A 24,892-nucleotide genomic window follows, 5' to 3' on the forward strand; every position below is an offset into this window, starting at 1 on the left:
GATAGACAGCTCTGTTGCTTCAGTCAGAGACACTGGCCTTTGAGACTTCAGCACCAATCCACTCCTCAGTGCCAACCACTCAATGTATCCAAAGATTCCACCTGGGTACTTTTCACTCTTTTCCCTTGGAGAGTTGGATCAGACCATGGATGCAATATCTTTGGATCTTGTAAAGTTTGGTATGGCTTTCTGAGTGTTGGGGACAATCATTTATTCACCTCTCAGGGGGGATCCACAGGTACCACTGACTACAGATTCACCCCATGACCCTCATTCTTTTGGTTTGACTTCTGCAAAGGCATCATCTGGGCAAATTGTTCTGTTGACCCTAAATATCCTGCCCCAGTGCAGAGATCATTCTTGGAAGACTCCGGAGCATCATCCACTGAGCCATGGAAGAAGGTGGGTATGCAAGAGGAAGGATCTAGACTCACCAGCAGAGGCAGCCATTTCATGTGATGACAAGGATGACAGAGAACATTCCCCTTAATCTCTTCCTGAGGAAGCATCCTCTGGAGAAATACTAGAGATAATCTTGGCCAACTGAACCTCCCTCTCAAGACAAGGCAGTATTGTTTGAGGCATGCAGAATGACATTTTATATGCCCTGGGTGGTCCCTCTGACAAGTTGGTAGAACTGGCAGTGAGGAAATCTTGGCAGGAGTCTGACACCTGCGAGTCAGTCCCAAGGTAGCCTGACAACATTTTATGGCCTTATCAAAGATAAACCCTTTTGGGTAAAAACTTCTCCTGGTAGACTCCATTTTAATTATATTGACCAAATAGACCAGCAAGGCAGCTCAGAGTTCAATAAATTTATTAAATACTTGTGTCCATAACAGACTAGTTTCGGCAAACAGCCTTCCTCAGTGTAACACAATGTAGTCAAGTTACATTTTAATCATCTTTTAAGTATTTATCCAGAGCCAATCACAATCATTTGCTCATGAATATTAATAAATTTGAAACATCTTCATTTTATAGAAAATACAAAGGGTACTGTATATACTATTAAAGTCATTCCTGAATGTAAGGCATACCACCCCAAAGAGGTGCATACACAGAATTAGAAAGTTATTGTAATATTATGGTATATCCATTCTCATGCTCATATTAGTAAAGAACAGTGTTTCAATAGCCATTAACCCTGGCTACTGATCCAAACTTCATCAAAAGAACCAAAAGTGTAATACATCAGGTGCTCAAATTAAATGAACTGACAAAATTGAGAAAAAACTATAACATATAAATAAGAAATCATAATAAATATACATATATAAATATATATGGGTGTACAAAATGACTGAAATAAAAATAAAAAAATAATAAACAATAAACCATATATAATAAATAAAAAAATAAATAATAAATGAAAATCAGCAACATCCACAATGAAAAGCTTATACCAAAGATTAAACCCATAATATGTGTCATTTGCTTCCAAGACTGATAATATAATAGTAAATGTAACTATATATTCATAACTTGTCTAAAATAATAGTGAAAACAGTCCTGAGAATTAACATGAACATCCCGAAAAAATGTGTTCATGAGATATAGCCATTTGTTTACATGATATGGTCTATCCATCCTGTCATGTACTCATATTGTATCAGTCAATGTATGTATGGCAATAATCCTGAGCTTTTCAACAATTATTCATTTGAGGCACCAAAAATGTTGAATATCAAGTACTTAGGGTGAGAGGCCTAAACAATCTATATCCGAACAATGGGAAAATAAGAGGCGTATGTATACAGAAAATGAGGTAAGTATACACCTAAAATTAAATATGAGTATGTCATTGTACATACAAAATGGTCCATGCTGAGAATCTTCAGTTAGGTATTGAAAAATATGAATCAAAATACATATTCTTAACCACCCAGATCTCAACAAGTATATTGATATATGGAACTGATTGGGATACTGTATGAAAGATTGTGTAAAACTTATATGACCGTCTTGATTAAAAGATTTGCTCTGTTACCCATTGCTGTATGTGTTAATTGAGTGAATATTTTATATAGATACCAACTGAGAACACATCAAATATATGGTGACCAGTATAATTATTTGGTTGAGAGAGGGACTTTGTATTATTTATGAAGGTTTTTCTTACAGATCATCTAAACTGGATCTAATATGGTTTACATTTGTGTCCAATATTGATCATTTGACTTACACAACTTAACTATCTTGGGTTTTTGAATACAAGGTACTCTCAATACTCATTGTTTCGATATTCCAGTTCAGCAATACTCATAGTGGTTTGTTGTGGTATTGCAAACTGCTGTGGTTTATAGTGGACAGTTATGTCCATTGGTGTGTAGAATATTGAACCTTTGGACTAGTGTTCAACCATTGGTTAATTAAGATTGAATCATTCCGATGTTGTGTTCCTATACCCTATGTATTAGTCAATGGTGGTATAACAATATTACAATTTATCATTAAGATATTTTGGTGTTCCACCTGATATAGGGATTTACCTGTACTATATTATAGTGTTACTTGTGCTTTCTGCCGCCCCTGTGACTTTCTATAAAGGATTAGCTGTTTAAAAAATTTTTTTCTCTCTGGTTGATGCGACTGGGTACGTCAACTATAGTCACTCTTTTTGTCTAAGTACTATATTCCTTGGATATTATTGTGCTCCATCAGTTTTTACTGGTAGTATAATCAAACATTGTTCACAACATGGATCTAAATACCATTCTATCTGGGTTATGTGCTGATCGGCAAGATATAGCAGTATTTGGCATTGAGAAACTGCCAAGCAATGATCCAGGTAATACGGCTCAGACCTCTTTGGCAGATTGTGACATGTTTTTCCATTCAATCACCAAGGCATTTAAGACTCTTAGATCCAACATTTGGCATCTCAAGTTATTTAAAGCATATTCGGCCCAAAATATGGCTCCCAGAGGATTACGAATACGAACACAGCCTCTAGTAGGGAAGCCAGATGATAAACTAAATCAAGATTGGCAGGAGGCTCTTCAGACTGGATCCATGACATTTGTGAACATTTTGTTACAATATTACGAAAGGACAGTAGATTCCAATATATTGGAAATTAAAAACATATGCTCTGAGGCTCATAAGTTTGAATCCTCCCCAAAGTATCAGGATAATATTAAAAAATTATCTTCAGAACTGATGGAGCATGAAAAATCCTTAAAGGAACGTAAAATTAAGAAATTTCATCGTGATTTTTCCGATTATCAAAGGGGGAAACCATTTGAATTCAGTAGATCGGTCAGATTTGTGGATACTAATCAGGTTAGGACAGGGCCCAGTCGCACCAAAAAGAGACCACGTTCCATTCTTAAAAATAAGGGGGAGAGCTCATACAGTACCTCTGGTGATGAATCCTCCCTCACTGATTTTGAGGCATCTGGGGAAAGAGTTTCACCTAACAGGAAGAAAACTAACAAAATTTCCCCTTTAGAGGGAGTAAGGGACACCGGGGCGGTAGGAAGCACAGAAAGACCAAGTACTCCGGTCTCCCTTCAGGGACTACTGGACAATTTCTTGAAATAGGTGATACATCAGGGTCCACTCAGAATGTGTTAAATTTATCTAAAACCACATTGACAGACGAACAGGTTGCATTACTAAACAAGGGTTTAAACTATATTCCCTCATTTTTCAGCCAGGAATATCACATAGTACAGGATTTACAGGCCTTTTGTAGGAGATTAAATCTTAGACTGTTTTTTGAGGATAACCAGTCAGAACCTTCTGGGGACTTCCGTTTCGGCAAATCCTCATTCCAACCTCCTATGAATAAACACGTTTCCATTTTTATGGACAGTATTTTGAGGGATATTCACTTTGAGAATATGGGACATATCATGTTGGCTAGTAATCTAACCTCTGAAGACAGGATAGCTCTGAATACTCTGTGTGACAACAAAGACATAGTTATTGTCCCTGCTGATAAGGGAGGTGCGGTCGTGGTCTGGAATACTGCGGATTATGTTCAAGAAGGGCTAACCCAATTGTCAGATGCTAAGTGTTATATGAACATGTCTATAGACCCTACACCAGTATTTAAGGATGAGATTGATTGTTTTTTGCGGCTCGCCTATGAGGAGGGTATTATTAACAAGAAATGTTTGGATTCACTTATGGTTTCTGAACCATGCAAACAGATACTGTATCTTTTACCCAAAATTCATAAATCTCTAGTAAAACCACCAGGCAGACCAATAGTCTCAGGAATAGGTTCTTTGACCGAACCATTGTCAGCCTTCCTTACTAAATATCTCAAACCCCTATTGGAACACATAAGATCTAGGTTGCAGGACACCACCCAGTTTCTACAAATTATCAGGGAAACTCAATTGGAACCTGAATGGTATTTATGTACTTTGGATGTGAAATCATTATATACAAGCATACCACATTGGGCGGGTCTTCAATCTATACGATATTGGTTGGAAAGGGCTAATCTATATTCACCGGGCTTTAACACTCTTTTGATATGTATGTCTGAACATGTGTTAAACAAGAATGTTCTGTATTTCCAAGGCCAATGCTACTGGCAGCTACAAGGAACAGCTATGGGGGCATCTTTTGCCCCCATATACGCTGACCTATTTATGGCCTATGTTGAAGAATATATGATTTATGATACGTCACATAATATATTTCAGGTGGAAATGGACATTTGGAGACGTTACCTGGACGACTGCTGGTTGGTGTGGCGGGCTGATGTGTGTTACTTAAGGGAGTTTGTTGAGTATCTTAATGATAATGTCTGGGGACTGGAATTTTCTGTGTCATATGATAGAAACAGCATCAGCTTTTTGGATGTCACTGTATATAGGAACTCAGACAACACTTTGTCTACTAGGGTTTTTCGTAAATATCCTCAATACAATACCCTGTTACACGCATCAAGTTTACATCCCCGTCACACCATCAGGAGTATTCCTATATCCCAGTTCATACGTATCAAACGGCTCAGTTCAAATATTGAGGAATACCAAATGGCCAGTAGGGATCTCGGTCGGAGATTTACCGAAAGGGGATATGACAGATTTGACATTCTGTCTGCACAGAGCAGAGCTAATAGCCTTGAAAGGGATGACCTATTACAATATCACAATAAGAACAAAAATCAATCATCTCGCAGTACAGATATCAGGTTCATCACCACATATGGTCGAAATGTTAATATGATTAGAAACATTATTAACAAACATTGGAATATTCTACTGGCTAATGAAAAGCTACGGAGTATCCTGGGACCCCGTTGTCTTTTCTCATATAAATGAGGTAAAACCTTAGGTTCTTACTTTTCACATTTCAAACATATGGCAAGTGGGGGGACGACCCATAAACAACTGACACTCTATGGTGATGAACTTATTGGTTCATTCCCTTGTGGCCATTGTGGATCCTGCCAGTATATGCATAAATCCAAGGAGTTTACCAGTCGCAACACCAGTAGAATTTTTGATATCAAGGTTTTTGGTAATTGCAGTAGCGATTGGGTGGTGTACCTGGCCTCGTGTTATTGTGGGGGATTTTATGTTGGACAAACTTCAAGGGCTTTGAGACTAAGGATGAATGAACACCGCAGCGATATGAAAAACCATAAGGAGACTTGTGCTCTATATCAACACACATTAAAACATCCTCAGGCTAGGTTTACCTTTATGGTTATTGACCGCATTTCTGGAGATAGAACCAACAAACAGGGCTGGCATGGGTTACTGGACCAAAAGGAGAAATACTGGATTACTACATTGGGGGGTTTATTTCATCCTGGATTGAATGACCATTTATAGGAGAAGTTGGTTATAGGAGAAGTTCGCGATCTGATAACATTCATGTTGATCCAACTGACTCCAACAAGTGGATTATATTTCTTTAGGATATCCTTTATCCAAGGACTATGATTATTTAGCATCTTGGCTGGTATTGATTATGGGCCCTACTTTAACTATACATAGTATATGGATTATGTGCATGTGTAATATAATGACCAATTTGAATCAATGTGGTCATATAAGTTTTACACAATCTTTCATACAGTATCCCAATCAGTTCCATATATCAATATACTTGTTGAGATCTTGGTGGTTAAGAATATGTATTTTGATTCATATTTTTCAATACCTAACTGAAGATTCTCAGCATGGACCATTTTGTATGTACAATGACATACTCATATTTAATTTTAGGTGTATACTTACCTCATTTTCTGTATACATACGCCTCTTATTTTCCCATTGTTCGGATATAGATTGTTTAGGCCTCTCACCCTAAGTACTTGATATTCAACATTTTTGGTGCCTCAAATGAATAATTGTTGAAAAGCTCAGGATTATTGCCATACATACATTGACTGATACAATATGAGTACATGACAGGATGGATAGACCATATCATGTAAACAAATGGCTATATCTCATGAACACATTTTTTCGGGATGTTCATGTTAATTCTCAGGACTGTTTTTACTATTATTTTAGACAAGTTATGAATATATAGTTACATTTACTATTATATTATCAGTCTTGGAAGCAAATGACACATATTATGGGTTTAATCTTTGGTATAAGCTTTTCATTGTGGATGTTGCTGATTTTCATTTATTATTTATTTTTTTATTTTATTATATATGGTTTATTGTTTATTATTTTTCTATTTTTATTGCAGTCATTTTGTACACCCATATATATTTATATATGTATATTTATTATGATTTCTTATTTATATGTTATAGTTTTTTCTCAATTTTGTCAGTTCATTTAATTTGAGCACCTGATGTATTACACTTTTGGTTCTTTTGATGAAGTTTGGATCAGTAGCCAGGGTTAATGGCTATTGAAACACTGTTCTTTACTAATATGAGCATGAGAATGGATATACCATAATATTACAATAACTTTCTAATTCTGTGTATGCACCTCTTTGGGGTGGTATGCCTTACATTCAGGAATGACTTTAATAGTATATACAGTACCCTTTGTATTTTCTATAAAATGAAGATGTTTCAAATTTATTAATATTCATGAGCAAATGATTGTGATTGGCTCTGGATAAATACTTAAAAGATGATTAAAATGTAACTTGACTACATTGTGTTACACTGAGGAAGGCTGTTTGCCGAAACTAGTCTGTTATGGACACAAGTATTTAATAAATTTATTGAACTCTGAGCTGCCTTGCTGGTCTATTTGGTCAATTTGGTTACATGGTTTGGACCGTGCAAACCCTCGTGCATAGGACTTGGTACGTGCTCCATTTTAATTATGACATCCACCAAGAAAGTGTTGTCTGAATAATCTTCATCTAGCCATCCACCCAATAAGGAGTCCCAAGCAATGGATAAACTAGAGAAAGAGATGCATTATTTCTGGCTTCATTGCCATTCAGGCTGTGAACTACACTGTTCACATAACAAGATTCCAGAGGGATCTTGCTCAACAAGTAATATTCACACTGAAGAATCCCATAAGTAACTCCAGGCCACTCTGTCTGATTGTTACCAACCTCTCCATGCATCCGTTCATAATGTGGCAGATGGAGCGGCAAGGGCTACTGGAGCCAAAGTAGCCATGAGACTCTATACGTGACTGTGTTTGTTTGTGTGATTTTGTGGATAACTTTTAAGCATCCTTCACAGACACTCCTTATGAAAGAACCACACTCTTTGGTTACACAGTGAAGAAAATGATGCAAAACAGCGAGCAAGACAGCAAAACCCTCTTTGCCATAGGAGAAAAGCTTCAGACCCCTCAGCGCACATTTAACAGGAACCAAAAGGGGCCTAGCTCCCTCTGGCTTTGTAAGTCTAGGCATCAGTATGATTCCTTTCCTAATAGAGGTGGCCGAGGCAGAGGAGGCCACTTCAGCAGATGCAGGCCCAGAGACCAGGGTGGTCTGCAGAACCAGCATTTCTGCTGGTCCTTCTTTGATGGACACCACCAGAATCCCTGAAGGTTTGCCTGACTGCTCCACTCTGGAGGCAGTCTGAGGAGAGATGCATCCCTACTTTCAGTTGTGGTTCACCATCACAGAAGATAAATGAGTAATAGGGATCATATCCAAAGGTTATTGAATTCCATTTTATAAATAGACCCACTCCTAGTGGATATCCCACCCAGTCAGGTAAAGGTCACTATGCAAGACATTCATTCTCTTTTGCAAAAAAAGAACCATCCAGGAGGTCCCACCAGACCAGATCAATTCAGGATTTTATTCAAAATTATTTTTGATTCCAAAGAAAACAAATTATCTCTGGCCCTTATTGTACCTAAATTTTCTAAACCACTACATCAGAAAGACCCATTTCGCTTGGTCTAAGTGCAGTCAATTCTTTCATGTCTTCAGAAAAATGAATGGGTGTGCAATACAGATTTCCAGCATGCTTACCTTCACATAAAAATGGAATAGTCCAGGACATTTTTGCACTTCTCATTAGGAGCCAGTCATTACCAATTTAGAACCCTGCCTTTCAGTCTCACCTTAGTCCCCAGGGTGTTCACCAAATGCATGGCAGTACTAGCAACTCATCTACATCTTCAAGGAATACAAAATGTTCTCTCTTCTGGATGACTGACTCCTGGCTGCTTGTTGCATGGAGTTTGTTCTACAAGCAAAGGATTACTTGCTTCATCCTTGTGTTTCCCTAGGCATTTCAGTAAATCTGGGGAAACCCAACTTTTCTTCCTCATAATACTCCTGACAAGACTCCACATGAAAAAGATACAGTGGGATCTGAAATGTCTTTGGTCCCAGCATCAACACCCTTTATCTTTTCAAACCCCAGTGCTGGGATTTGTCAGAAGAGAGAGATGTTTTGGTTGAGACAACAAATATCCCTAAATCCAGGTCTCTCCTTCTCCCTCCCTGCTGCAAAGCAGTCAGTCACTGTAGATGCTTTGGACTTTGCTTGGGGAGAGTTTCAGGAGGGATAAAAGTGTAGGGGTGTGGGACACCAAGGGCAGAAGCCAACACATAAATATCTAGGAGATGGTTGCCCTGATCAAGGCAATCAACTCTGTGAACCATCTTTGGCTCATAGGACCTCTTCAGATTGGTTCGGACAGTATCACATTCCTGTGGTACATCTACAAGCAAGGGGAATCAGGTCATATACCCCTTTGCAGACTAGCCATGTTAGCTTGACTAGGCCTAAAATGGCCCACAAGGTCAGCTAGCCTAGTACTTACCTATGCATCTTTAAAATCTATTAATATAGTTTCACAGCAGTCTCAATCTGCAGGCATCCTACATTCCATCAGAGCAAAATTTTGTAACAGACAAGCTGAGCAGGACCAGGGCTGACCATCATGAATGGAAACTAGATCAGGGAGCGTTTCAAAATTGATCCATCTGTGGGGACTTCAAGTAGACTTTTTTGCTTCCTCTTTAACCATTCAACTGGCAAGATTCTTTTCCTGGATTCAGTGCAAGAAGGCCTGGAAGACGGATGCCTTTTCTTTGGACAAGAATGTTCCTGTATGCTTTTCCACCCTTTCCACTAATATCCACAGTATTTCAGAAGATTCAGCAGAAATCCCCCAAGATCATTGAGGTGACTCCCTTCTGGCCTTATGCAACTGAGGTTCTTCCTTCTTTTGGAAATGGACAGAAGCATTTACTACAAGCTTCCTCTCAGACTGAATTTACTCTCTAGAATATGGGTGTTTGTTTGTTACACTCTGACATCAGTCATTTTCAGCTGACTGCCTGGATGATAAAGTCTTAATTTCTTTTAGGCACCTGTTTACTGAGGACATGTAGCAGGTACTAATGGTGGCTAGAAAGCCTGCTGCTAGAAAGTCATATATTACAAAATGGAAAAGGTTTTCTAGTTGGTGCCAGCAACATGACCAGCACCCATTCAGTGCTAGTTGTTCTCTGGTTTTATAATATCTGTGTGAGTTACTATCCTGTGACCTTTCTTATTCCTCTAGCAAGATTTTTTATCAACAATTTCAGCATGTCTGCCCATATATCCTCCTCTTTCAAGGCAATCTCACGTCAAAATGTTCTTGAAAGGGGTTTTGCATAAGAGGCTGTCAAGTAAACTGGTGGCTCCTTCTTGGGTTCTTAATTTTGTGTTAGAGAAGCTAATATTGTCTCCATTTGAACCAAATAATCTGGCTGACTTGAGTTTCTTAACATGGAAAACACTTTAGTGATTGCTCTGACCTTTGCAAGATGGGTGTCTGAGTTGCAAGCTGTTATGATGAGTCAACCCTTCTTCACTTTCCATAGGGACAGTGTTTCTTTGAGAAATTCTTTATTTTTTATTTATTTTACATTTGTTTACCAGGATGGTCCAGGTGGGACAGTGCCCATTTTCAGCGGAGAGAAAAAAATATACATAGTATCATATAGAACAAGACTTAAATACTTGAATATAGACAAATATATGGTTGAACTTGTATATGTGGAGGAACATAACATTAGTTAGGAAATTAAGTAGGGAGAATCACTTAGTGAAAGTAGTACATAGTTAGTAATACTTCCATGGTGAGAGTTGCAGCTAGGAATGTAACTACTTGTAGAGAAGTAGTGTTTTTAGAAGGGATATGTTAACAGAGTTAGAATATAAAGCCAAATTATACAAGTAATGCTAAGTTAATAATTAACCCAGAGTGTTATATGTGCAAAGCCAGGATTCAAATAAGTGTCTTTTGAGAGACATTTTGAAATTATTAAGATTATTTATGGATCTAATACTATGTGGAAGGGTATTCCAATTTTTGGCAACAAAGTTAGAGTAAAGAGACTTGCCTGCTGTATTGGATACTTTGGTTACTTGGAGTAAGTCTTTGTTAGATTGAACATTACAAATGTTAGAATAGGGTTGTAGAAGATTTTTTTAGGGAAGGTACGTTGTCAGGATTGTGCGTTATTTTGTGAGCCATTATTAATTAGTTATAGTTCATAACATGAGAGAGTTCCAACCAAGAAAGATTTTTGAGGCATTGACAGTGATGTGTTGAATGTGTGGAATTTGTTGCAGATTTGGCAATCTTATTGTAACATGATTGTGATTTACCTAGTTCTGACTTTTTGAGGTTGGTAAGTATGGGGGATGTGTATAAGAGTGAGGAAAGAAGGTATGTTCTAGCTATGGCTATTCTTGCAGCGTCTGTTAAGAATTTTTTTTGTTTCTGTACATTGTTCACATTTTTTTGTGAATCTTTTTGATTGTGTTAGAAATGTGTGCGTCGTATATTAGTCTGTTGTCAGTTATGATGCCTAATAGTTTTGTTTGGAAATCTATTACTGGCAGTGATATAAAAGTTCGCTGGGGGGTTAGTAGGTTTAGATGGATGAAAGATCATACGTTTACTTTTATTAGGGTTAAGAATGAGTTGTGAGTTTGCTAGCCATGTTTCAATATCAGAGAAGGCTTTTTGTGTGACTGTAAGAAGTTGAGTTATTGTGGATGTTGCACATGTGAGGGTTGAATCTGCATATTGTATAATAGATGCTTGAGAGGAGGCAGTATTAAGATAATTTATGAATATGCTGAAGTAGAGGGGCCCTAGGATTGAACCCTGAGGGACTCCAAGTGTAACAGGAAGGAGTAGGGATTGATCTTGCTTCCATTTCACAGCTTGCTGGTGGCTAGATAGATGACTTTCAAATCAGTTAACAGCATCAGGGTTGATATTAAGATTATTCAGAATGGATACTAACTTAGGATGGGAAACTGTATTGAATGATTTAGACTTATCCTTCTTTTATGTCTAAAGTGTTATCCAAGTTTACTTTAAGCCAAGCTGTCCATCTCCCCATTTTCTTTACTGAATCTAGAAATGAGGGAGAAAGGATGCTCAGCACCTTGGATGTTCACAGACAACTCTAGGACTATCCTGAGAGAGCTGTGTCGGTCAGGTCTTTGGATCAGTTGTTTATTTTTTGTGAAGGTAAGAAGGGACAACCTGTGTCACAGTCAACTATTTCCAAATGGTTGTCTAAGGCTATAACCTTTTGTTATACTCACCATAACAAATCTGTCCCAGGCAGGGTCAGAGCCCTCTTTACCAGGGTCTTGGTTTCATCTATGGCTTTTTGGAAAGGGTTGGATTCTAGAAATATTCTAGAAGCAGCTACTTGGTCCTCTGAACATACTTTTACAAAGCACTATAAGCTTGATTTCTTATCTAAGCCAAGATCAAGCTTTGGTAAGACCATTTTCCAGCTTCCTGGACTCTTCTTCCACCTCCCAAATGTAGTTAGTTATGGTAATCTACCCACATAGCTAAGGCAACTGCAGCTGTGATCAATATGATGAACATAGTACAGTTGTGTAATTTGAACTTACCACAGCAGTAGGTCTTAGAATGATTGCTGCTGCAGTAGCCACTCCCTGTTTCCATCTCCCTTGTTTTTTTTTGTGTTTTTATGCCAGGGGGTGGACATTTATGTTTTGTTGTTCCTAGCATAGACCTTTTGGGGCCCAGACTCGCACTTTCTACTGGCAGGAAAGTTTTGAATGGCTTTGTACCCAAACTTGTCTTTTAGTCTGCGCACCTTGAGCTGCTTGACAGTTTGGGCACATGGAAGGTGCTGTGAAGCTTTGAAAGCTGGCCTGTCATTTTATCCTTGACAGGATATAACTCATATAGCTAAGTTACTGCAGCAGTGATCATTCAAACATCTACTGTTATGGTAAGTTCAGATTGCACAGCTGTATTTTCTCAGTAATAACACAGTTGCTATTCTGCATACAGTGCAAGTTAACAAATGCAGCTAATTAAAATCATGTAGTCTAAATGCATCACCACTGAAGTGCCATTTTGACCCCTTTGAAAACTCTCCATGACAACAGCCTTGAACCTCTTGTGTAGTAGCTTTATTTCCAAAATGATTAAAAAGAGTTGATAAACACTGAAACACTTGCTCTAAATTATGCAAGCACCCCCTTCATTAAACTTGCTCATAATTATGCAAGCACCCCATCATTAAACTTGCTCATTGTTACAGTTATTACTCCAGAATTCAAAATGCACTTATCTAGGCATGTCATTTTAATTTTCCTGTCTTATGTTTCTGAAATGTAAGACGCTTCACCTTTCATTTGTTTGGGCTCATGTTCCCAGTCTTCTTCTAGTTCTGCAGTAACATGGTGGTAGTTGCTTTTATTCATTTTCATTACTGGTGATTCCTTACTCATGTAATCAAGTTTGTTTGTGTCTTTTGGCTTTTCCTGGTAAGGGGTCGCCACAGCAGAACTCCGGTCCGCTAATGATTGGTAGTTGATTTTTACGTGTCGAGTTACCAGCCCTGACACACAACCTTCAATGAAGACATGCCCATTCACGCATATCTACACGCAGAAGATGCTCTAACTGAGAATTGAACCGGACAGCGTCTTACTGTGAGGCGACAACGCTACCGCAGCACCACCACCACGTAATTGCAGCAATCACTGGAGTCTATTCATCACTGACTGATGTAATGTGAACAGTTGCATTCCTGTTGGGGAAAAAAAACACTTTCAGGACCACTGGAAACAATAGCATATATATTAACTTACACTACTGAAACACTTTTATGGTAACTCAGAACTGTACCAGTTGCTGCAGGGTAGCTTCCATTAGCCTGTACCTCTTAACAGGTCCTTTAAACACTTTTATTAAATCAGTACTTATGACATAGGCACACATACATTCATAGAAAAGAAAACAAGCCATATTTAAGTTTTTTCATGTACATACATTACCTGTTACATATGTGTTTTCTTTTTTATAACAGTTCATTTAGTCCAGCAGTACACAAGTTGCTCAATTCATTCCTTCTACTAAATCTCACTTCTCCTCCTGAACATTATTTTGCTTGTATTGCTTCCACAAATTCCTTTTATTTCTGTGTAATTTACATGTTCTCTTTTCTAAAGATCCTGTTTCCATTTTTTACCTCTTTTACAACATTCAGTACTTTAAGCACATTTGGTTTAGATTTTGATTTCCATTTTATAGTAATTGCTTTTTTTGGCAGCCAATAGAGTTGAACATAAGGGCTTACTATGTTTGGGTAATTCAGATCCTATGTCAAAGCTCAGAAGGATCATTTCCTTAGTTACAACAATTTGCTCCTCCAATATTTTTGACCGAGTATTCTGTAGGGCATTTTTAAAATCTGACAGCCCATTACACTCCCAAAAAATATGTTCTCAGTTACTTCATTTTTCCCCATCACACCTCCAATATTTGCTGTCTACCTGAGGAAAAATTATTTGAAGTCTGCTTGGGGTATAAAATTACCTATGTAAACACTTTCAAACAAAAATCCTAAACATTCCAGACTTTTTTTTGCATACTTCAATGCCATACATATATCATCCCATTGAACAGGTCAAACATTGTGATATTACCTGCTCCTTCTTGTACTTGGTCATAAACTGATCCAGAAATCACTGTTGGTCCACCATAACCCCTATCAGTCACATGTGATAGTAGTCTATAAGTTTTTTCATGCATACTAATATTTTTGGGATGATCCAGTCCATTGTGTTATCATGCTATTCATAAATTCTAAACAGTTACATTCTTTACTTTTCAAAATCCAACTCAAGTGCAACTTGCTTTGCCTTGGTTTATTTTCCTTTATAACCAACTTCTGTTCTATATGCATTATATGGCTGCTTAATTTCATGGATTTATTTTGTGAATCAACCAGTAATTGCTGAAATGGCATCACAAAGTCATATCACTGTTATAAAAACTTAGATAACTCTTCACCACATGACTCAAGATGCTTTGTGTAGCAGTTCTAAAGTCTAGGTATATTCAGAGACACCTCAGTATCTGTTTTCATAATAACTATTCACCATTGCTGTCCTCAGTGGGTTGAGGATCTGCATCACTGATGCCACTCACACTCTACCTGCTCTTCAAAAGATGTATTGTCCTCTTCCAGATCTGAAGCCATCACCCCAAACATAACAAATGGCTGTAACACTTTTGCCAAAATTCTGATAAAAATATATTTTGAATGCAAAGGAAATATATTTTTTCTTTTATACTTGGTAAAGGGGAAGAAGAGGGAGGAGCCAACTAGAAATGCTGCAGAACTTCCCCCAAAGTAAATATACATTTGATGCAGTCATCAGTTATTTCTCTACTAAAGTGCACTTGTCTGCTATCTCTGTCTCTTTGCAAGGCCTTGCCTAAGAGTACATTTCTGATACTTCCACTTCTAAAAAATCCTTTCCTCCACGGGACTTGTACTTTTTTGTTAAAAAGCTCACTCAACCTCCTTTTTTAACCATATGGCAGCCGCAACCACAAAGTCGAAATTCCCAGTATTGGAATGTTTCTGGTAGCTGTTAGATCAGCTAGAAGAATTTTAGAATGGTGTGCTTTATGTGTTAACATTCCATACTTTGTTTGCATACTTTCAGACTGTTCCTTAAAAAAAGATAACCACTGGGACTAACCTCAACCAGTCAGTAAACTTGCCTGCATTCTTCCCAGACTGCTCAAATGAAGGAGAGTATTTATTGAATTGCATGGCCATTGACAGGGAACTCTGATTTTACATGAATATCTTTCTCCATTAAAGAAAAGGTTGTAAAGTTTCTGAAAAGACAGTGTGTAAAGAGTTTACTGCATAAAATTTTGTTATGAGATACACAGTGAAACTTTGCCATCTCATCATAGGGCACAATTCACCTAATTCTCTGGCCTTGTTTTTTTCCAAACTGTAACTTTGGGTGATGTTTATACAGCAGTTGTGCGAGCTTCGCTGACAACTTTCACAGAACGTTATACAAACTGGATAGGTTCTCTAAGTCTAGATCATGGTGATACTTTAAAATATAAAAATTATAGATTGCATGCCATTGTAACTTGGCACAGTAGGCCAGTTATAGTTTGCATGCTACTATAACTTGGTACAGTAGTTTGGGAAATTGAACTGCAGGTGTTCATTTTATCTGCTGTGCTATGCTGACAATGGTGTGACAGATTGCAAAAGGGTAAAAAGGTAATTTTCAGGTTTGAGTCTGTCTCCAGCTGTGCTAATCAGGAGCCACAAGTACTCTTCTGCCTCCTGATTTTCACACTTAACAGAAAAAGCATAGTGGCACTACTTTAGAGAGAGGTAAGATTTGAACTCCAGCTGCAAGGGGGTATTCAGAAAACTAATTGTGGTCAAAGTGAAATAATATCATTCATTGCTGCATGTCTTCTGGAGAGATGTCCCGCGAACCATTTTTCTCCTTTGTTTCTTACAGCTACATCAATATTTGCACTAAAGGAGATTCAGTTGCAAAAGGAAGCTGGATTGAAGTCTATATCACTACCTGAGTCAGGTAAGAGATTGGTGCTCCTTTTGTCTTTATTCACTCCATTCTTCCTTCCATCCAAGGAATATTATTATTCTCCTAGTTATTACTTAAGGAAGAATTTGTCCCTTGCAAGTTGTCGCAAACTGATCTGAATAGCATTCGTTTAGCAGTTTAGTTCTTACTCCTCCCTTCTTGCAATTTAATGATCAATGTACATTTCTACATCCTTTCCCAATGCACTTGCATAAGAATAAAGTTGTGCATCTTTCCATACATGGACATTATTATTCAAATGTACATCATAAGGATCGTTGCTGTAGGATTCAGGTTATGTATGTGATGTCTACCAGGCTGGGTGCTGGTCCTCATCCTGGTTCTTTAACAGACAGAGGTTTCTTAGTTTGCAAGATTGCAGTCTTAGGCTGCAGCTGTTAGAGGGAAGGCCAGCTATGAAAGAGAGCGCTGTTGTATGGATACAGTAAACATTCTCTCCTCTTGCTTTGCAGTGTTGTGTGTCTTAGTCTTTGTTATTCTTAGCAGTACTGGTAAAAATATTTACTCAGGATTTCTGCTTCAGTCCGTAAGAACAGTTTTCTTATTTGGTAAAAAGTAAATGATGACCCTGGAAAAATTCACATAAGATGATGCTATGGCCATGTAGCCATCAGATCCATGTTTAGTGTCTTTTTTTGTCTGCATGAATAACTTACTGTTCAGTCTTATGTATATTGTGCTTTGTTTAATGAAAAGACTTTGGCAAGGAGGAATGAATGTTTATTTGCTTTTACTGTATATAAAAAGCTGTAAGACACCACAGCTGTTTTACAGCAGTGTGAAAAAGCATAAATAGAACAGAAGCTTAAAGGAGTTCTTGAAAAAAGCAAGAGTTAAGAAAAAAAATCAGAATTTCGGCACCTCCTTGAGTCTTTTGAGGGGCATGTAGTGGGTATTCGTGGGTCTGCTGTTGGGGTGGTACCACTCAGCTCCTGGGAGCTATAGTTCACATTTGTCTCTTACTCTCAAGAAGATGCCCACTTAATTTTTATTTTTTCTGCTAACCACAGTGTTTTTTAAGGAGAATCTATGACTGAAAATAACATTTTATCTTCAGTCCCCACCCCGACTCAGCTGGATTTTGGAGTTTGAGTATCAACAGTGTTAACTTGTAGGTCTTGCTGAAAACTAAGGTGGAGTGCTGATCAAATGAGAGAGACTATTATTGATTAGCATACCTAGGTCTTTAACAGCCTTATCCATTTTTAGCTTCTAGCCCACTATGCATTAGCTGTCTCTGACCGTATACATATCTATGAATGTACACAATTTAATTTAAAAATTCACCAGCATATTTTCTGGGAGGAAACCAATGCTCACAGAGAGGGTTCGAAGGAGACATGGAGAAGCTTACTCAAAAGAGGCAGTAGCCAAAGTCAGAACTGGACTTAAGATGTGAGGCAGAGATCTTATACTGAACTACTGTGCTACCCAAAATACAAATTCGGTGGGCCCTGTTAACATCCTCAGGAGTTTTATCCCTGCCATAATATAAAATCTACAATATTCTGTACATAGTTCTATTCCCAAATCAGTGGCACCAAGTGACAGTTGTCTCAAATCGCAAAGGGGCACAATATCAAACTGCAAACCTGTGTTGGGTAAGTGTGAATGAAATGATTTTTTTGTGTAAATATCCACATGAAACAATTGGCTCATTTTAAAAAGTAGAAATGTATAGAACATCCAAGCTTAATTTCGGTCTTACTTATTTTGATCAGATGAAATCCACTTGTCAAGTCAAGGGAAGAAAATACTTTGCAGCAGCTGTATTATGGTATTTGACTAATACAAGACCGTTTTTTTTGCCATGTCAGAAATTTAAACGTTCACAGATTGCAAACTTTGATATATCTATGCTGGTCAGTAATGAAAATAAAATAGTGATATTTTTTATTGCATTGAAAAATGTACATAGAATCCCAAGGCACAGTAGATAGAGCAGCCCCCATACTACCTTGCATGCATATCACAAGAGCTGAAACCAACACTTCATACTTTACTTCATATACAGCTGCATGCCGGAGTAAAGCAGTTTATGCATGTCCAGAGGTGTAACAGCACAAAGCAGTGCATAATGATATACAGATATACAGTAATTGCAACTACAGTGCTGTGATGTCCACATGCATCGACATCTGTCAGATGCATAAAAGCAATTAAATGGGATTGTTAGCAGTTTTTATGATAGCTTACAGGTTCACTGTTAAGGAGTCGTCATGTTTTTCCTGTTGTTAACAATGTCTGTTCAGGATGCACATACAGGTACTCTTACTCAAGGCTAAATGTTTGTGTTAATACTTTTAGCCAAACGTTAGGTACTGCATGTGGGTTTGGTGATTTCTTAATTTTGTTTCAATTTCTGTGGCCGTTACTTCATCCCATTTCATATCCTTTGAACTCCTTACTGTTTTTTTTTTTCTTTTATCCATTCAGCATCTTTATGTTCCACAGGGTCTTCATAAGTATTTCTGCAAAATGTGACTTTTTTTTTTTTTTTTTTGGTGTTGCTGTTCCTTTTGCTTTGTTTCCCAAGTCTCTATAAAACCTTTTTGGGTCATCAGTGAATTATTTATTCTCTCATTGTCTTTTATATTTTATCTGCACATCTGCTAAATTTTTCTGCCAGTGCTGATGTCTTTAATGTATTATTTGCAATAGTGTACACTGGATCCTGATCTGTGCATTCCTTTTATCACATTTATTTTTCGTAGTACTTTTGTTAATACGTTTCTTCTATATTCTTGTCATAGTAACATTTCTTATCTTAATTGTTTTAGATTTTTCTCTGTTTGATGTCTCCATGATGGTATTTTGTTTCACCCCTTCCTTCCTCTTATTACTCTATATTTTTGTGGTAAGACTTCATGTGTCATTAGTTTAGCTGCACCATAATCTATCGTATTTACTTCTGTTATGTCATATGAATTTCTGGTAATAGTCTTGATTGCTGTGTTCATCTATTTTATCAGACTTCTAACATTTTGGGTCTTACTTACTTTCTGTCATTTTTTTTCGTCAATATTAATATATCTATCCATCTCTGTTAAATCAAGCAGCTCTTCCCTTAGATCATTTTCTTCTAAACTGAGGGCACGTTCTTTGATGTTCATCGTGTTTCACTGTTGCAGTCATTACATTTGGGTTATCCTGCTGGCAGGCTACCCGCAGTCGGCCAGAGTTCCAAAGTCTAGGTCCGGCATCGGTTGCTGTCGCCTCTTCCTTGACGTCAGTGCGCCAGGGGTATAAAAGATGCAACCAACGCCATTTTCTTCAGTCTTTCATGCCGCGTGGTACCTGAAGCAAAAGCAGTTCGGAAGTGCCGGTCGGCCGACTCCTGAGATTTTCAAAATCTCAACTGACGATTGGAATTCATAAAAAACGCAAAGACAAAGAAAAGGACAGGCATCCGAGGTCCAAAACCGACGACGAAGTCTCTTCTAGGCCAGTTGCTGGTTCGCCGGTTCTCAGTGAGGCGCTTTCGCAGCCCCTGACACCTGCTACCTCAGAGCCACAGGCCGTATCCGACACCCACGTGGAGACACCTAGGCCTGTGGAAACTCAAGGTATTGGGCGTGCGGAAACTATTCCCTCAGATGGGTCCAGAGCCGCTGAGCAGGCATCGGCTTCTGAGGATGTTTTCAGACCTTCACAGCTTACTATTAAGTCCACTGCAGCAGCCAAGGCAAAGTCAAAAACACCATTAAAGACAAGGAAACAAGTACAGCATTCTACTGAACAGTCATCCATGCCAAAGAAACAGATGCTTAAAATGGCCAAAGACCTAATTACTTTGATCAGGGGTTCCCATCCCCCTCCTGATAAAAGGCCTAGGCAAGACACTGACTATGATTCCTCTGACCAGGTTTCTATTTCCTCTGATTCCTCTTCAGATCAGGGATATTCTCTCCCTCCCTGTGAGGATTCTGATGCAGAAGAATCTATACCTTCAGCCTCTCCGCCTGAGGATTATTCTTTTGGGGAAACCCTGCACACCATGAGGGAGCATTTCCATTGGGAGAGCCAGGATTACTCAAAATCCAAGAAAAGGCTCAGAGACTTTCTTTTATTGCCTCAGCACAGGCCCTGGCTATTCCCCCTGTGCTTGATATTATTGATGATGTTTTCTCTGAATCTAGTCTGTCTCCTGATTCTTTACCCCCTGCACAAGTCAAGCCAGACAGGTACTGCAGGGTCCATGACTCTCATAAATTTCTTTACAAAAACCCTGCTGTGGACCAAGAAACAATTTCTCAGGGTCCAAAAGGGGTTAAGGCTTCCACTGCTAAAAACCCTGTCCCCTCTGATAGGGATTCCAGAGCTCTGGATAGATGGGGGAAAAAGTTTACACTTCTGCTACTTTAGCTGTAAGGGCTTTAAACTGCCAGTTTCACATGCTTAAATATCAGCAGTACTTCATGTCTTTGTTAAAACAGAAAATGCTTACAAACTCAGAAAGTCCTGACAGTAAGGAAATGCAGGATTTATTGCATGCAGCTGAACAAGTGGGAAAGCATACTCTGCAATGTGGTTTTCATTCATTAGAGGCTTCTTGTAGAGCCGCAGTTGCAGGCTCTGTCATTCGAAGGCATGTTTGGTTAAAAGAACAGAGTTTACCTGATTATGTTAAAGCAAAATTATTGGATGCTCCACTACAGCATGATACTTTGTTTGGTGTTAAGGCAGAAGAGGTGTTAAAGAAAATGGAGGATAAAGCAAAATCAATGCAGACAGTAAAGGATTTCTTACAGGTTCAACCACCTAGGTTTAGCAGAAACTGGCCCTCAAATAATCGGTCCTTTCCAGTGTCAGACAGGCCACAAAGAGGCAGATACAGACACCCAAGAGGCAGATCTCAGCCCCAAGGCTCCTACAGACCTAAACAATGGGGTACTTCAGCCCCCAAAGGAGGAGAAGACAAGTCACAACCTTATAGGAAACAGTCCCAATGACTTCCCTCTACAAATGCTGAGCACTTACCTTTTGGCAGCACCCCTAGGGGGAAAGCTAGCACTTTTCTCACAAAATTGGCACATAATCACCCAGGACAAATGGGTACTGAATATTGTTTCTCAGGGTTACAAGTTCCACTTTCACACCCTTCCAAAATCAAAAGGTATGCCGGACCTGCCACAAAACCAATGGGCAGAGGCACAAAAACAAATTGCTGCTGTCATGGACATGGGAGCTATTCAAAGAGTACCACAGCAAGAACAAGGACAAGGATTTTACTCAAGACTTTTCCTAGTACCCAGAAAGGACAAAGCCTGGAGACCAATACTGGACCTGTCAATCCTAAATACTTTCCTGGATGTTCCAAAATTCAAAATGTTAACACTGCAGCAACTTCTACCCATGCTGGGCAAGAATGCTTGGCTAGTTACTTTGGACCTCAAGGAGGCATACCTGCATGTCCCAATCAGACAGTCTTGCAGAAGATACCTCAGATTCATAGCTGGCTCAATGCATTACCAATTCTCTGCACTGCCCTTTGGCTTATCTACTGCGCCCAGGGTCTTCACAAAATGCCTGGCACCAGTAATTGCATTTTGAAGACAGAGGAATTCAAATATATCCCTAGTTGGACGACTGCCTTATTCAAGCAGAGAGCAAGGACATTCTTCTAAAGCATCTGGCATTTGTAAAAAGATTACTAATTTGCCTAGGGTACACAGTAAATGAAAATAAATCAAAACTAGTGCCCTCTCAAGAGATAATATTTGTGGGTGCAAGCTTAAATACAACTGCCCAGATGGCTTATCTCACGCCAGACAAGCAAACGTAACTGACTCATTACTTTCAGATAATGGCAACAAAGACCCAGCTCCCTGCAAGAAAAATTCTGCAGGCCCTGGGCTTCATGGCATCCTGCATTCTACTAATTCCATATGCAAGACTGCATATGAGGAAACTACAATGGTATCTAAAAAGTGTTTGGACTCAACTTTGCCACAACCTGGAACAATAGTAACTTTAATTCCCTGCCTACAACTGGAGTTTCGATGGTGGTCTCAGGCCTGTCACCACAACAAGGGACAGCCTTTCACCTTACCCACAGCCAGGCAGACAATAACAACGGATGCATTGGATTATGCCTGGGGGCACATATGGCAGGAAAATGTATTCAGGGCACGTGGCCCAAGGAACAAATGTATCTTCACATAAATCAAAAAGAGATGCTAGCTGTACAGAATGCCCTGACAGCTTTCAAGGACCTACTACATCCAGGACAACTATTAATAAAGATGGACAATACCACAGTTATGTGGTACATAAACAAGCAAGGAGGCGCACATTCCTACCCCCTCTGCAGGCAAGCCATGACTTTGTGGAACACAGCACTGTACATCTGCAGGCACAATTCCTGCCAGGAATGAAAAATACACTGGCAGACGAACTAAGCAGAAATCTCATGGATCCTCACGAATGGAAACTAAATCCACAGGTGTTCAGCATGATAACAAGGAAATGGGGACGCCCAGACATAGATCTTTTTGCCTCCCCTCACAGCTGCCAACTACAGAAATTCTGCACAAGAACTTATCACTCACAAGCATTGAAAGTGGATGCTCTATCATTCAGCTGGAAAACCCTGACAGTTTATGCCTTTCCTCCTCTGCCTCTTCTTCCCAAGGTGCTCCTAAAAGTCAGACAAGAGAGGCCAAAAATGATCCTGATTGCCCCAGAAAGTCAGACAAGAGAGGCCAAAAATGATCCTGATTGCCCCAGACTGGCCATGCCAGCACTGGTACCCAATCCTAAAGAACTTGTCTCAAGGCCCAGCCTGGCCTTTACCTCAAATTCCTCATCTTCTGACTCAACAAAACAATCAGATTCTGCACAGTCAACTCAGAACCTTAAATCTGGCAGCATGGCACATAATGTAGCCACTCAGACCGCACCTCTCTCTAAAGCTATTATGGATGTCATTTTAGAAGCCAGGAGGCCCAGCACTAGGAAATCTTATGCAGAAAAATGGAAGAGATTCTGTGCTTGGAACCAGGCACAAGGGCTCAAGCCACTTGCTCCAAATATACCTCAGATTTTACAATACCTGACTGAGATGCTGGACAAAGGCCTATCCTTCTCGTCTATTAAGATCCATGCCTCTGCCATTTCAGCTCATTACAATACGGAACCTCCTATTTTTTCACATCCACTACTATGGCAGTACCTCAGAGGGGCAAAAAACATAAGACCCCTGAGGAGAGCATCAGTACCTACTGGGATCTCAATTTTGCTTTAGAAAAGCTCACACTGCCTCCTTTTTAACCAGCCAGCACAGCTGATATAAAATTCTTATCATGGAAAACTGCTCTGCACATAGCAATAACTTCAGCAAGAAGAGTCTCAGAGTTACAGGCATTAATGGCAGTGGAACCTTTCATCATTTTTCACCAGGACATGGTCTCTCTTAGGACAAACCCAACATTCATGCCAAAGGTGGTTTCCAGTGTGGCTCTTAACCAAACCATTCATTTACCAACTTTCTATCCAAACCCCAGAGTAAAAGGGCGAGACGTCTACACGCTTTGGACATACACAGACAGCTACGATTCTACTTGGACAAAACAAAAGCTTTCAGAAAAACTGAGCAACTGTTTGTAGCCTATGCTGCAGGATCACAAGGAAAGCCTATCTCAAAGCAGACAATTTCAAAATGGATAGGACACTGCATTGGCTTCTGTTATGCACAACATGGCATATCAGTGCCTAAGGGCATTAGGCCACATTCTACCAGAGCAGCAGCTACTTCAGCAGCCTTTCTCAGAGGAGTACCAACCAAAAACATTTTAGAAGCTGCAACCTGGAGTTCAGTGCACACTTTCACAAAGCACTAACACTTACCTCTCTACTCTAAATCCAGAGCAGGCTTTGCAGGGCCTGGTAGCCTCTCCTAATTCTATTTAGGCCCAGCCACCCAACCTCAGCTTTGGGATTCAACCCAATTGTAATGACTGCAACAGTGAAACACGATGAACATAGTACAGTTGTGTACCTACCATAAATGTAGATGTTAGAGTGTATTCACTGTTGCAGTCCAGGTTACCCACCCACCATCCCCCTTTTCATTGCTGGGGCTTTTCTGTACTTCTCAACTGTGTACAACCTATGTGGTGTGTTTGCTTGTAGATGAAGGAAATGTTTATATTAGTACATGCATGCTTTTTGGCATAATTTTATTTTTTCAGCCTTCCTATCGGGGGGCACCTGACATCTGGGGCAAGAAAAACTGAAGAAAATGGTGTCGGTTGCATCTTTTATACCCCTGGCGCACTGACGTCAGGGAAGAGGCGACAGCAACCGACGCCGGACCTAGACTTTGGAACTCTGGCCAACTGCGGGTAGCCTGCCAGCAAGATAACCCAAGTGTAATGACTGCAACAGTGAATACACTCGAACATCTACATTTATGGTAGGTACACAACTGTACTTTCTCTGTTTCCTGCACACATTCTGCAGAAAGTTCCACATCATCTTCTTGTGACATATTCTCTTTAGTTGCATCCTGTGTCATCTGTTAATCTTTCATATAGGAACTCTTTGGCCTGTCAC

At 39.2% G+C, this 24,892-nt stretch overlaps 1 protein-coding gene across 1 annotated transcript in view; it reads left to right on the forward strand.

The window, feature by feature from the left end:
- Positions 1-24,892, forward strand: part of LOC122809329 (cyclin-dependent kinase 17-like) — a gene marked incomplete in the record, with an annotated part of 1,699,239 nt that overhangs the window by 1,547,442 nt on the left and 126,905 nt on the right. The window contains 1 exon segment of the mRNA XM_044080731.1: positions 16,229-16,306. Coding sequence (XP_043936666.1) covers positions 16,229-16,306 — 78 coding nt within the window.

Source organism: Protopterus annectens, chromosome 8.part0 (genome assembly GCF_019279795.1).
Source record: "Protopterus annectens isolate FY-2018-M chromosome 8.part0, PAN1.0, whole genome shotgun sequence".
NCBI classification, from domain to species: domain Eukaryota; kingdom Metazoa; phylum Chordata; order Ceratodontiformes; family Protopteridae; genus Protopterus; species Protopterus annectens.